The following is a 13,777-nucleotide window of genomic DNA, read 5'->3' on the forward strand; positions in this document are numbered from 1 at the left end:
GTCATTATTTGTCTGCTTCTTGGTTAAGGACTACTACTCTTGGCAGACTGAAGGTGGGGGCACACTCTCTGGCCCACTGTGGAATGAGCCCCCCACCCCAACCTGTTACCCTCATTTGACCCACAGCACAGACGGATGCCACTCATGCCTGAGCCAACCAGCTTCCCCCGAGTAAGAGGGAACGTCTGGCTGTATTTTTGTCCCTGTGCTGAACAAATCCTCCACGTAGGAGCGGTACAGGGAGGTGGTGGTCAGGGGAAGAGGAGACTCCTGAAATCTTTTCAGAAGGCTTGGGGTTTTTGTAGAGGTTTGAGAACAGCAATTCTGAAACTATTTAAGAGGTGTTTTGGGGTTCAACAAGGGAATGCGTTGCTTTTGGAGGTGCTAGCATGCTACACGGCCCACCTACCTTTCCCAGGAGACACCCGGTGGACAAGCATTGCTGGGCCTTTGCAGGGCGCCAGGGCCTCTGGACTTGCAGTCCAGCCTCCCAGCCGTGACTAAACAGACCTGAGGTCGCTTTCTCACTAGGAAATGAGTCCACCTCTGCGTGCACGTCCTGACATCCACAAGGGTGGGGGCGGACATTTCGGCAGAGTCCGGGGAGCCGCGCTGTGGTCTGAGAATTCAGCAATCACTGGGAATCATAATTACCAACCTTATCCACCAGGTTGCAAACTCCTACACCCGGTGCCTCCTACTGCTCCCCGAAAGTGCTCCAGAATGGGTGTCCCTTCCAAGGGAAGGATGCAGTGGACAGCGGGGGCGGGGGAGGAGAGGACGCCTCACCTGGGAACGGAGCAAAGCCTTTCGGGAATTGTAGTTCAGGCTCCCCCTACGCTGTCCAGGCCGCTATTAGAAGGCTTTTTCTCACTGCATTTCCAAGACCCTACCTCTGGAGCAGCGTTCCGACCTCCGGACTAGTGCTGTAGATTCCACAGATCCCTAGAAACCCAGGTTTTGAGAATTCCGGGGAACCACGGTGACACTCACCTTTCCCACCAGGTGGCGCAGCAGGACAACTAGAGCCTGCTGGTGCCTCTCAAAGACGTAGAGAAAATTGGCGTCAGGTAGGACAGATGCCTCCTGGGAGTTGTAGTCCATAGTGACAGGCGTTGGCCCCAGAACCACGGAGTTATGAACTACAATTCCCAGAAGGAATAGCGACAGCGTGGTGGTTGGCCTCCCCGGGTGTTCCTTTTTTCTCAGCGCCCATTTCAAACCGGCCGCTTTCACAAATACACTTTCCTGGGACGAAATGAAACTAAACGTCGCGACGAGCTTCCTATATTAGATTTTTTAAAAACCTGAAATGTTACGTCACTGTCGGGGAGTCTCCGTATAGTGGGAAGGTAATGAAGGGCGTCCCGGCTGACCCAGACCCGTCCTTTTAATTCTCCTGGAATGAAACCCGGGAACAATTGAGCCTCCCCTTCCTTCCGGTCAGTACCCCGCCCCCCTTTATTGTCCCCTCCTTTTCCGTGTCACGCTTCTTATCGCCCCAAGGCAGGGGGGGGGGCGACTACCTGCGAGCGGGTGGCGAATATATATGGGGGACAGGGGGACAGGCCCCAGGGATCGAAATTCCCCCACGAATCATCTGACCCTCTTGGGAGGCTGCGTCCCGACCTCACGCGCGGCCCTCTGGGAGTTGTAGTTCAGTGCCCGCCGGCCCTAGCGCAGACATCACTAACGGACGTCTCCGTATTCCTGGGTTACGACCACAGAATTCGGAACGGGAGGTGTCGGGTGGGAAGGTGAGGCCGAGGCGGACGGGTGAGCGAGCCTCACAGGTTAGGCGGCTGCTCCGGGCGGGGCGAATACGGAACGACCGGAAGCGCGCGCAGCCTTCTGGGTGTTGTAGTTCGCCGGCCCGCGGATGGTGGCCACGGCCTCGAACTGCCTCTATTGGTGAGGTGCGGGCCCGGGCGGGGCGTGGCGGCTGAGACCGGCGGTTCTACAGTCCCGGGCGGGTCGGGCCGAACCTGGAGGACCCGGGCGGGAGCGCGCGGCCCTCTCGGAAGTGGACCTCGTCGCCGCCTGCGCAGGCGAAGTAGCGGCCGGTACAGTCCGCGCACTTAGTTCGGTGAGCGAGATTGGGGTGCCCGGGGGCGGGGAGGCCCAGCTGGTGGGGGATCCCGCGTCTTCCCCGGGGCGCCGGCTGTGGTGTGTACCCCACTGCGCGCGGCTGTGCCTGGTTCCTTTCCTTTGGGAAGGGGGACGCGCTTCGGGGCGCGGTGGGAGGCGCCCGGTGTGGGGGTCGCGGTGCGAGAGGAGGGGTTGGGGCAGGGGTGGGGTCCTGCCTTTGGCGGTTTGCGGGGAGTCTCCTGGCGCTGGGCCACCATCGGAGAGACAGCCTCCCCGGCCTGACCCTTCAGTGCCCGCAGCCAGGCTGACCCGCCGCGCGCCCCCGCCCCGCCGCGCGCCCCCCCCTCGCTGAGCTCGGAGGGACCTGATTCCGGGTTTCCGAGGGTGGGGCGGCCCAGGTCTCCCCAACGAGGCAAACGCAGCCTCGCTTCCTGAGGGACCTTCGCGCCCCAAAGGGTGGAGGTGGAGGGAGACCAGAAACGCGAGATTTTGAGCCCCGTGGACAGGGACCCAGGAAGGACTCCCTGTGAGTCCACGTGGGAACACTCCCAGCTGCAGAGAGTGCCTGTGAGTGCATTTGAGCAGAACTGGGAGCAACTGCTGGGAAGCAAAACCTCCGGGATTGGGGAAATCTCCAGAGGCCCGGTGCACAAAATTCGTGCTGTGGGGGGTGGGGGGGAGGTTTGGGTCCCTCAGCCCGGCCTGCACCCTCTCACAATCTGGGATTGCTGGCTCCTAACCGCTCCCCTGCCTGCCTGATCACCCCTAACCGCCTCTGCCTGGGCTCCTGCCACAGCAGCTTCATCCAGAAGGCCATCCAGAATGATGTCTGGAAGGTCATTCGGCTGTCCGGTCAAATTAGCATATAATGCTTTTTTTATCATAGACTAGAGGCCTGATGCACCACATTCCTTCAAGAGTAGGCCTTCCTTCCCCCAGGCTGCCAGCACCGCCTTCCCTCTGGCACTCGGACCGGGTTTCCCTCACAACCCCAGCTTCATCCGGAAGGACGTTTGGAAGGACATCTGGTCTAATTAGCATATTACACTTTATTATTATAGATTACAATAAAAAGAGAAGACAATGGCTCAGCCGGTGTGGCTCAAGGACCCTGGAACCAGGAGGTCAGGGTTTGACTCCCAGTCAGGGCACATGCTGGGGTTGGTGCTTGATCCCTGGTACGGGAGCGTGCAGGAGGCAGCCGATCACTGTTTCTCATTTAACATCTCTCCCCCTCTCTCTCAAATCAATATATATATATATACATATATATATATATATGTTTTATATTTTTATTGATTTCAGAGAGGAAGGGAGAGGGAGCGAGAGAGAGAGAAATATCAATGCTGAGAGAGAATCATTGATCGGCTGCCTTCTGCACGCCCCACTCTGGGGACCAAGCCCACAACCCAGGCATGTGCCCTTGACCAGAATTGAACCCGGGACCCTTCAGTCCGCAGGCTGACTCTCTATCCACTGAGCCACACCGGCCAGGGCCCAGTAGGCCCAGTACATGCCTGTGACGGGAATCAAACCTGCCACCCTCTGGTGCCCGAGCCTGTGCCCTAACCACTGAACCACACAGGCCAGAGCCAGGTTCCTTCCTTAATCCGTCAACCACATGTTAAGGTATCCTGGATGATAGGCCCGATCCTATGCCCTCACGCCTCTGCACGCACCCCAACACAGTTGCCACCTAGACTGTCTGGTGGCAGGGGAAGGGGGGTGGGAGTAAGGAAATGATGAAAAAAACCCCATAAGCTCATCACAGCCACGTAGCTGCCACCTAGGACACAGGTGTGAGGACAGCATGGCACGAATGGGACCAGGCAGGATCCGGACACAGTCATGGCCGCCACAGGCAGGTACAGACACGAGGCAAACGCACCCGGCCTCGGGCCCGACTTCATTGTGGGCCATCAGACAGGGTCCAGCTGGTGAAGCACCGGGAACACGGGGTGGGAGGCGCGTCTCGGACGCTCCGTGGTGCTCCCTGGAACGGGAGGCTCCCTCCCAGCAGCAGTCGCTCTCGTGTGTACATACCGTGGTCTGCTTCCCGTTCAGTGTCGCACTGTAATTCTGGTGACCTCCATGTCCACCACCACCTTCACTGCAGGGGAGAGGGAAACCGAGGCACAGCAAGCCGGGCTCAGGGAACCCAGGACAGAAACCGTCGTCCCCCTGGAAGTCATCTGTGTACCCAGGGCTGGAGGCCCTTGCCCACACTGGCCCTCAGCTTTCCTGTCTTTGGAATGGGCGTGCGTAAATGTGCCAGCGTTCATCAGCAGCGCCCGGAACAGCCCTGGCTCCCCGCAGGGGCCCGGGAAATGCCACGCTGAGGGTCACTGTGGTTGGGTTGGCCTGGGCACTGGGCTCCAGGCTCTGGCGCCATCGCTCCTTCTACCTCCAGGCAGGGGTTCTGCTCCTCGGTTCCTGGTCCCCACAGACACCTGCTCGGGGCCCCCCATCCTCTCTCCCCCCAGAACCGCCCACAGAGCAGTCGGCTGTCCCTGCGAGAGGCCGGAGGAGGAGGGGATGACCGCTGGGCTCCTGGATGTGGGGTTCCCGGTGAGTGCACCACCCCCAAGCTCGGGCCTTCGCCTTGAGAGACCCCCTCCCCCGGCCATCCAGCGGGGCCTTGTCCCACCTCCCCCGCGGCTCCCACCAGCAGCCAGGGCCGGGCTGCCCCGGTGAGGAAGCTCCTGGGTGACCTTCCAGGAGCAGGTGACCTTTGAGGACGTGGCCGTGGACTTCACCCAGGAGGAGTGGGAGCAGCTGACACCCGCCCAGAGGACCCTGCACCGCGAGGTGATGCTGGAGACCTGGGGGCTCCTGGTCTCTGTGGGTAAGGCCACCCCGTGCTCCTCACGGTCCTCCCCTGGACGGACGCCCCTCTCCTGGGTTCCCCGTCGGGGTGGGTCTAGGCCAGTGGTTCTCAACCTTCCTAATGCCTCAACCCTTTCATACAGCTCCTCATGTTGTGGTGACCCCCAACCATAAAATTAATTTCGTTGCTACTACATAACTATCATTTTGCTTCTGTTATGAATTGTAATGTAAATATCTGATATGCAGGATGTCTTAGGTGACCCCTGTGAAAGGATTGATCGGCCCCCAAAGGGCTCGCAACCCACAGGTTGAGAACCGCTGCTCTAGGCATGAAGAGCAGATCACTCATGGGTCTTGGGCCCGAGGGACCCGACTGTTTGGGTTTAGGGAACATCAGGGAGGATGTTTGGCCTCCACGTTACAGATCCCACCTGAGAATGCCAGAGGCGGAATCATGGGGTCAGGGGACCCACGGCTGCAGAACCCTAGGTCAGACCTGTGTTGCTGTCAGCAGCCCCCCTCCCTCGGCACCTCTGTCACCTTCACCGGGGGGCCCTCTGAAGGGGCAAGAGTGACCAGCGTCCACGGGGCCCAGGGAAGGCTTTGGGTTGTACACCCCGGAGCCCAAGGTGGGGTTAGGGAAGGAGGGTGAGGGGAGGAACTGGAGGCTGTTGTTACCGGGGCCTGTCTGGGTTCCCAGCCACTTCAGTCCCGGAAGAGCGAAGGTGGAGTGGGCAGAGGGTTGGGAGGGGCCCAGGGACACAGATGCTCACGCCCTGGGTCTCCCTGAGCAGGAGGTTGGATCCCGATGGGTCAGGAGGCAGAGCCGTGGCCGGTGGACGAGGAGGTCCCACGAGGTGTGCGCCCAGGTGAGATTATTGCCGTAATTCCTGGAGGACGTCTTTGGGAGACACTGTCCTGTCACACCCGTAGGCCGGTTCCGTGTGGGGTGGAGGCTGGGCACCGGGGCTGGAAGGCGTCCTGCCAGCACGGGGCGCTGCATGTGTGTCTCACTCAGCAGGTGTGTGGACCCGCTGGTGGTGGGGTGCAGCGGAGGCAGTCGGGCTCCGGTGGTCCTGGTCAGAGAGACAGACAGAGGCGCCTACGCACAGCCATCCATCCGTTCCCTGGGCCACGGGTGTCTCAGCAGTTTCCAACGTTGGGAGCTGCTGCATTTATTTTTCTTTTTTAAAATATACATTTATTTTATTGGTTTTAAAGAGGAAGGGAGAGGGAGAGAGAAACGTCAATGATGAGAGAGAATCATTGATTGGCTGCCTCCTTCATGCCCCTACTGGGGATCGAACCCACAGCTGGGCATGTGGCCTGACCAGGAATCATACCGTGACCTCCTGGTTCATGGGTCAGTGCTCAACCACTGAGCCACACTGGCCGGGCTTATGCATTTCTTTACCTCTGGGGGGAGGTGGTGCCACAGTGAGGGGCCCCCAAGAAGAGGCTAACTCTGACAGCAGGAGGGCGGCGTGTTCCTTCCCAGAGGCAGCTTTTCCGCCGCCACCACCTGGCCTGGCGGCGGCGATCAGCCTGTGCCCACTGCTCTCCTTCCGGGACGGGGCATCTGTGGACCTGTGCCCTGAAGGGCCACCCACTCCGCAGCATCTTCTCTGCCCCATTCTCTGTGCCCCCTGGTACCCTCATCTGTGCCTTTGGAACAGCTCCCCTCCCTGTTCTCTGTACGTTCCCTCCCTCTTCTGTTCCTTCTCTGGTTGGAAAACCATGTGGGTAAATGGTCACATCCACTGGAGTCTTGAACCTGTTGAAACGGCCGGTTTAATTCTTCCATCCACATAGTCACCGATAAACTCCTCCCAGAACGGGGATTGAGGGACGATTCCACGTTTTGTTTTTTTCAGGCTTGGACACGGGATTGAAAACCAAACTGTCAGCTGTGAAGCCAGATGCCTCTGAGGGACTGTCCAGCCTTGTCCTGGTGGGAAGGCTCCCGTGGGACGGTCTGTGGAGCTCTAAGGGTGAAGACGCCGAGGGGCGCCGGGAACAGAGCGGCGCGAGCCTTGATGGCCACGGGGTGCAGGCGGCCTGCACACCTGTGAAGACATCTGTTCAGAGGCAGCAGCCCGGGATGGGGTTTGGGGAAAACTTAACTCTGAGCCCTGATCGCCCAAGTCAGCCCGTGACTCCTGAAGGACAAGACTCTCACAGGTGTGGATCGCAGGGAAAAGGCGAGAACCCGGACTTACAGGTGCAACAGAAAACCCATGCGGCACAAAGACCCTATAGATGTCAGGAAGGTGGCAAGGCCTCTCGTCACAGCTCCACACTCACCCACCACCACCCAACGCATGCAGGAGAGACCCCGCACGACAGTCACCAACGCGGAAAAGGCTTCCAGAGGTCTCCACTTCCCCAACGCCAGGGCGTGCATCCTGGCGAGCAGCCCTGGGAGTGCACCTGGAACCAAACGGACCCACTGACCCAGCCCCCGAGAAGTCACACTGGCGAGAAGCCCTACGCGTGCAGCGAATGTGGGAAAGCTTTCAGCAAGAGCCCTCTCCTGAGGGAGCATCAGAGGATCCACACAGGGGAGAAGCCCTACGGGTGCAAGGAGTGTGGGAGGGCTTTCAGCCAGAGCACACTCCTGAAGAAACACCAGAGAATCCACACAGGGGAGAAGCCCTACAGCTGCAATGATTGTGGAAAAACCTTCACCCACAATTCATCCCTCAGGCACCACAAGTGGACGCATACTGGAGAGAAGCCCTATGAGTGCAGTCAGTGTGGCAAGGCCTTCCGGTATAGCACACACCTCAGTCAACATCAAAGGATCCACACGGGGGAGAAGCCCTATAGCTGCAAGGAGTGTGGAAAAACCTTCACCCACAATTCATCACTCAGACACCACAAACGGACACACACTGGAGAGAAGCCCTATGCGTGTAGTCAGTGCGGCAAGGCCTTCCGGCATAGCACACACCTCAGTCAACATCAGAGGATCCACACGGGGGAGAAGCCCTATGAGTGCAGTGACTGTGGCAGGGCCTTCAGACACAGCTCATCCCTAACCAAACACCAGCTGATCCACACCGGCGAGAAGCCCTATGAGTGTGACTGGTGTGGCAGGGCCTTCAGACAACTGTCTTCACTCATTCAGCATCAGAGGACCCACACGGGGGAGAAGCCCTATGAGTGTAATGAGTGTGGCAGAGCCTTCAGCCAGAGCTCCCTCCTCATAGAGCACCAGAGGATCCACACCAAAGAAAAACCCTACACGTGCAATGCATGTGGGAAGTCCTTCAGTCGGAGCTCATCCCTCGGCCAGCACGAGAGGACACACACCGGGGAAAAGCCATATGAATGTCCAGATTGTGGGAAATCCTTCAGGCTGAGCACTCACCTCACTCAGCACCGGAGGATCCACACAGGAGAAAAGCCATTTGAGTGCAGGGACTGTGGGAAGGCCTTCACACAGAACTCCTCCCTGACCAAGCACCAGAGAACTCATACTGGGTAGAGGCACTCTACAGGAGCTGGGCCAATGGCTTAAGCCATTGTTCATCCCTTCCTCGACTTGAGCCCATTTATTCTCATGAGCAACAGGACATACACATGTCTTCACACACAGTACACTCCTCAGGTCATTCTTTTCATAGGGAAATGTGGAGATGACCAACGTGGAGGACCTTCAGCCATGAGTACCCACTAATATTACATAACCCACAGAAGAGAGAAGTTGGAAAATGTAGTGAGTTTGGATGTGAATTGTGTCCGCGGAGTCACAAGATTCCAAAACAGACGTTTCTAATTGGTGAAAACCCAACAGGTGCCTTTCATATGTAAGAACCAAGGGCAGGGAGACCTGATCATTAACTCACATGACATGCTTTGGGTTGGGGTGTGTTTATGAGTGGTGCCAACTGACGGTCATACTCTCTAAAAATAACACGGCAGAGTGTTCCACACGCAAGTGCATCGCCACCGTCTCACAACAAAGTCTTCTGGTCTGTGTATAAATCACTTCCCTGGTCCAAGAACCCATCTTGTGTTTGAGTTTTCCCTGAAATATCAGTACCAAGTAGGGAATGATCAAGCTCGGAATGCTAGTGATGGTGTCACAATTCCCCTTGACTTCCTCTTCCCTGACTGCATCTATGCATTGTTTCTTGCCCCATCAGGACAAACCTACAATGCTTTTCCCCACCTTTACAAGACAAAACGATAGCAATACTTTAAAATAAAATAAAATTTTATCTCAAAAAAAAAAAAGGTACATGGCAACCAGTCTCACAGATTTGAATCCCATGTGAAGTATCAGTGTATTTTAAACATAATTAAATCACTTATCTGCATTATTTTGCAATAAATTAATTCTTTTCAGTAGGTTTGTAGTGATTTGAGAAAAGCAATTCTGAAACTGAGGTACTTGAGCATCCATCATTTTTTTTTGTTAATTGTGTGGGTCCCAGAGTTCTCATTATTATAGGGACATAAAGATATGGGGAACTGGAAATATAGTTATAAAAAGTGATAGGTTTAGCCCTGGCCAGTTTGGCTCAGTGGATGGAGCGTTGGTCTGTGGACTCAAGGGTCCTAGGTTTGATTCCAGTCAAGGGCATGCACCTTGGTTGTGGGCACATCCCCAGTGGGGAGTGTGCAGGAGGCAGCTGATCAATGTTTCTCTCTCATCGATGTTTCTAACTATCCCTCTCCCTTCCTCTCTGTAAAAAATCAATAAAATTTTTCTTTCAAAGTGATAGTTTGGAACTGCGTGTATTTGTTCACACGTGTACATGCCTCTATTGGTGTACTGACGTGCTCATATATGTGCCTGTATTTCTAACTCAGCAGAAGACGCGTGTAGCAAGGAGCACACCTAGCGCTCAGATTTGGTCCCTAATGCCGCCCCCACTAAAGGGAACGAGTTGTTTGAAACGAGAAATGGCTGATTTCAGAGTAGAAAGATAAGCTTGGAACATCTGATACTTAAAAAAAAATTTCCGGCCCTAACCTGTTTGGCTCAGTGGATAGAGCTTCGGCTTGTGGATTCAAGAGTCCCAGGTTCGATTCCAGTCAAGGGCATGTACCTTGGTTGCGGGCACATCCCCAGTAGGGAGTGTGCAGGAGGCAGCTGATCAATGTTTCTCATCGATGTTTATAGCTCTCTATCCCTCTCCCTTCCTCTCTGTAAAAAAATCAGTAAAATATATATTTTTAAAAATTTTCCAAAAATGGTGACGGTATGCCATAGGGTGCAGGTTTCCTGTAAGACTCATGAGCCCATCTGGCACAACTTGAGCACCGAAACCAGTAAGGGGAGCGGTGAGTTACAAACCACTGAGAAAACAGGAGTCAATGAATGCGTCTGATGATAATGACGAGTAAATGGGCAGAAAGAGGTGGCCAGGGCTGAGCGAGAACACGGAGGGAGGGCTGGCAATGGGTGGTCGACATCCTGCCCTGCAGCCTTCAATGCTGAAGACTGATTCCGGCAAGAATGAATGGAGGCTGGACCAAGGGCGTACTTTGGTGAGAAACTGGGTATCGGCATTATCTTCAAGGTCTTCTCATAGATCAACTATTAGTTTGGGGGGGAAGCAGTAACTATGGTGGAGAAACTGGGCCACCCTGGGTAACAAAAGAATCACCAACGGGAGCAATGTGGACTTCGCACACCCCAGGGTGTGTGTGTGTGTGTGTGTGTGTGTGTGAACATGTGAACAGGTGGGTCTGGGTGAGGACATCTGTGTGAGCTCTGTACTGTCTTCATGATTTTTGTGCCTTTTCTATCAGGTTTAAGTCATTCCCAAATAAAAAAGTAAACAAGGCACGGGCATCAGCTGTGCACGGACGGAGACATCGGGTGGGGAGCTGAGGACACCGAGGGCGGGAGGGATGTCAGGGTGACAGAGGAGTCATCCTTGGGCCTGAGAGCTGAGTGGGATGCATCCTGGGAGGGATCTCCCTGAGGCGGAATGGAACTCATGGGTCAGGCAAGGAACAAGAGCTGAAAGGTAAATGTAGTTATTTTTTTTTAAATTACCAGAGCCACACCCAGCTTGGGGTTGGGGGATGGACAGGCTAAGAGGTTGGGGATGGGCAGGTGGGAAGTGGTGGCAATCCAGAGGAAAGCCAAGTTGAAAAGGACCTAAAATTAAAACTATGAGGAGCTCAGGGGCCTGGGGGCCTCCTACGAAGGAGGGACGTACTATCCACAGGACACGGGAGACCCAGGAAGGCTGAGCGGCCCGTCTCTGCCCCAGGAGGACAGGAAAGCTGATGCCTTCAGGCCACGAAGCCGTCCCAGATTCGGGAGCCGCAGGTCTCACAGGCAGGGGCTGCGAGCTCCGAGGTCCAGGGAGGGCAGAGACCAAGGTGGGCACCTTGGCAAACTCATTGAAGGTCGCGTCGAATACGCTCACCACGAGCTCAGGCTCAGATACATTTAACACACTGCGCTGTCCCAACCAAGGCCCCGTGAGGGAGTCAGAGTCGCCCAGGCCAGGGGTCGGCAAACTTATTAGTCAACAGAGCTAAATATCAACAGTACAACGATTGAAATTTCTTTTGAGAGCCACATTTTTTTTAACTTAAACTTCTTCTAACGCCACTTCTTCAAAATAGACTCACCCAGGCCGTGGTATTTTGTGGAAGAGCCACACTCAAGGGGCCAAAGAGCCGCATGTGGCTCATGAGCTGCAGTTTGCCGACCACGGGCCCAGGCCAACAGTTTTGTAACAGAACCGAGAGCGAGGGTTGAGGGTGGTGGCACTGGGTCCTGCAGATAGCGCAGCTGCCCCGTCAGCGGAGGGGTGCTCACCTCTGAGCCTCTCACACGTGGGGGAACTAAACTCTCAGGAGCGGCTGCCTGGGATCTGGGCCACGTGAGGTTAATTCCACGCCTCCCAGCGCCGGCCCCTTCTCCTTTCCTCTAAGGCCGGGGTGGGAGCCTTTGCCGAGGGCCGCTCGGAGGCCATCCAAAATTATCCACTTAAACATTAGCCTGCTGTATTTGGTCCAACGTTTAATTAACGCACCCCACGCCTCGGCAGGGCCAGACCAAATGACTTTGCGTGTCTTCCTCGGCCCGCAGGACGGTCGTTCCCCACCCCTGCTCCGAGGCATGCTCCCCTCACCTGGCTCCTCCCCGTCCTTGGGGAGGCCCTCCGCCAGGGAGGCCGCCTTCTCGCAGCTCTCGGGAAGGTGCGCCAACACCCAGGGCCGGACGGGCCTCGCTGGGCAGGACCTTCAGGAGCGAATCCAGCTCCAGCACCTGCTCCTTGGAGCACGCCTCGGGCTGCCGCCGCTGGTGGCACAGCTGGTGGAGCTGGGCGAGGGCCTGGCGGGCGAAGTTCCGGAGCAGGTGGGAGACGTCCAGGTCGGCAGGCGTTCTCCTGCAGGTGGTCCCGGGGTCCTCCGGCGGGTCCCCCGCTGCCATCCTGGCACGGGCAGTGCGGGGGGAGTCGGGGAGGTCCTGGGGGGGCTGACGCCTTCTCCTGAGGCACCATCTTCCCATATCTGCGTTGGGAAACGTGACCGTGCCAGCCGGGGGCAGGGCAGCGTCGTGGAGGGCAGGTTCACGTAACCATGGCTCCAAGGACGACACAAAACAAGCAGCGGGACGCTGTGAGATCTCCGCCCGGCCGGAGTCCAGGCCTGCAGAGGACAGACAAGGGCGTGCCCACGTGGTGAGAACTGGCAGGGGCATCCGAACGCACCCAGAGTCCACGCGAGGTTATTTCCAAGCAATCCCCTTGTTAGGTATCGGTGGAGGGTTGTACTCGTGTAGACAAAAATGACCACAAAGAGTGGAGAGTGGCAACTCATTCTATAAGACTAGTACCACCAGGACTTAAAAAAAACAGCCGGCGTGGCTCAGTGATTGAGCGTCGACCTATGAACCAGGAGGTCAGGGTTCAATTCCAGGTCAGGGCACATGCCTGGGTTTCGGGCTCGATCCCCAGTAGGGGACGTGCAGGAGGCAGCTGATGGATGTTTCTAACTCTCTATCCCTCTCCCTTCCTCTCTGAAATCAATAAAGTAATATATTTAAAAAAAAAAAAACCCTCAGTGGTTCCCACTCCCTCAGGCCGGCCACCCCACAGGCAGCACCCACTCGCCCTCTCCCACGGGGTTCCCTCGCCAGCCGGGTCCCCGGGCAGGGCGGGCACCCACCTCAAACCGCACCCCTCGGGTGGCCCGGAGGAACCGCACTCCCCGCCCCGCCCCGCCTCCGGGCGCGCGGCCACCTGCGGGCTCCCAGGGGGCGCGCTGCCGGCGCCTCCCCCGCAGACCCCGCCGTTACCCCCCGGGCCCTCCCGGAACGCGGGCCCCCACACCTCGCCGCGCGCTCGGACCCGACCCCCTCGAACCGTTCAGGAAAGCCAGGTCGGGGCGCCCCGCGGCCGCCGGGAAGACCCACCTCAGCGCAGAGCCGTTCTTCGCGCGACCGACGCCGGTACAGCGCTGCTGGCGCACCGCGGACTACAACTCCCAAAATGCAGCGGGCGTCCTCCGCGACGCGCGTCTAGGAGATAGCCAATCATCGGCGGCGATTCACCAATCCCTGCGCGCCTGCGTCACTATGGATACCACGGCAACGCGGTAAACGAGAGGAAGATGAGGCATCGCCCTGACAACCAGAGACGCAGCCCCGGGAGAGAGCCCGGCAGTGGGACAGAAAGGGACACCCAGAGAGAGAGGCGCAGAGCCAGGGGGCCAGGGCGACAGGTGCGTGAGGATCCAGAGACGGGGAGGCAGGACCTGGAGACCCGGAGTCTCGGAGCCGGAGAAATACGCGGACAAGAGGTCGACAGAGAGAGCGTGAGACGGAGAAAGACTCAGGAGAGGAAACCCAGGCGTGGATGGAGACCCACAGACAGGGTCA

General features: G+C 57.2%; 1 protein-coding gene across 8 annotated transcripts; it reads left to right on the plus strand.

Moving 5' to 3' along the window:
• The first annotated feature begins 1,370 nt into the window (after positions 1-1,370).
• ZNF135 (zinc finger protein 135) lies at positions 1,371-9,647 on the plus strand. Of its 8 annotated transcripts, XM_079760162.1 has the most exons (6): positions 1,881-2,086; positions 4,499-4,656; positions 4,807-4,933; positions 5,342-5,406; positions 5,712-5,786; positions 6,792-9,647. In XM_079760162.1, exons 4-6 carry the CDS (start codon positions 5,355-5,357, stop codon positions 8,405-8,407), a joined length of 1,743 nt encoding a protein of 580 aa, XP_079616288.1. In that variant the 5' UTR covers positions 1,881-2,086; positions 4,499-4,656; positions 4,807-4,933; positions 5,342-5,354; the 3' UTR covers positions 8,408-9,647. The 8 variants fall into 8 exon arrangements, with proteins under 8 accessions (XP_079616286.1, XP_079616288.1, XP_079616285.1 ...); XM_079760160.1 differs by lacking the exons at positions 1,881-2,086; positions 5,342-5,406 and adding an exon at positions 1,371-1,442; XM_079760159.1 differs by lacking the exon at positions 5,342-5,406.
• The last annotated feature ends 4,130 nt before the right edge of the window (positions 9,648-13,777 follow it).

The sequence above is a fragment of the Cnephaeus nilssonii genome, assembly GCF_951640355.1.
Source record: "Cnephaeus nilssonii genome assembly, chromosome: 20".
Taxonomy (NCBI): Eukaryota; Metazoa; Chordata; class Mammalia; order Chiroptera; family Vespertilionidae; genus Cnephaeus; species Cnephaeus nilssonii.

Coding starts and splice junctions, on each gene's coding strand:
- ZNF135 (XM_079760157.1), top strand. CDS start 4,180: ATGTCCACCACCACCTTCACTGCAGGGGAGAGGGAAACCGAGGCACAG. Junction 4,657..4,806: donor TCCTGGATGTGGGGTTCCCG/GTGAGTGCACCA, acceptor GTGACCTTCCAG/GAGCAGGTGACCTTTGAGGA. Junction 5,787..6,791: donor CCCACGAGGTGTGCGCCCAG/GTGAGATTATTG, acceptor TGTTTTTTTCAG/GCTTGGACACGGGATTGAAA.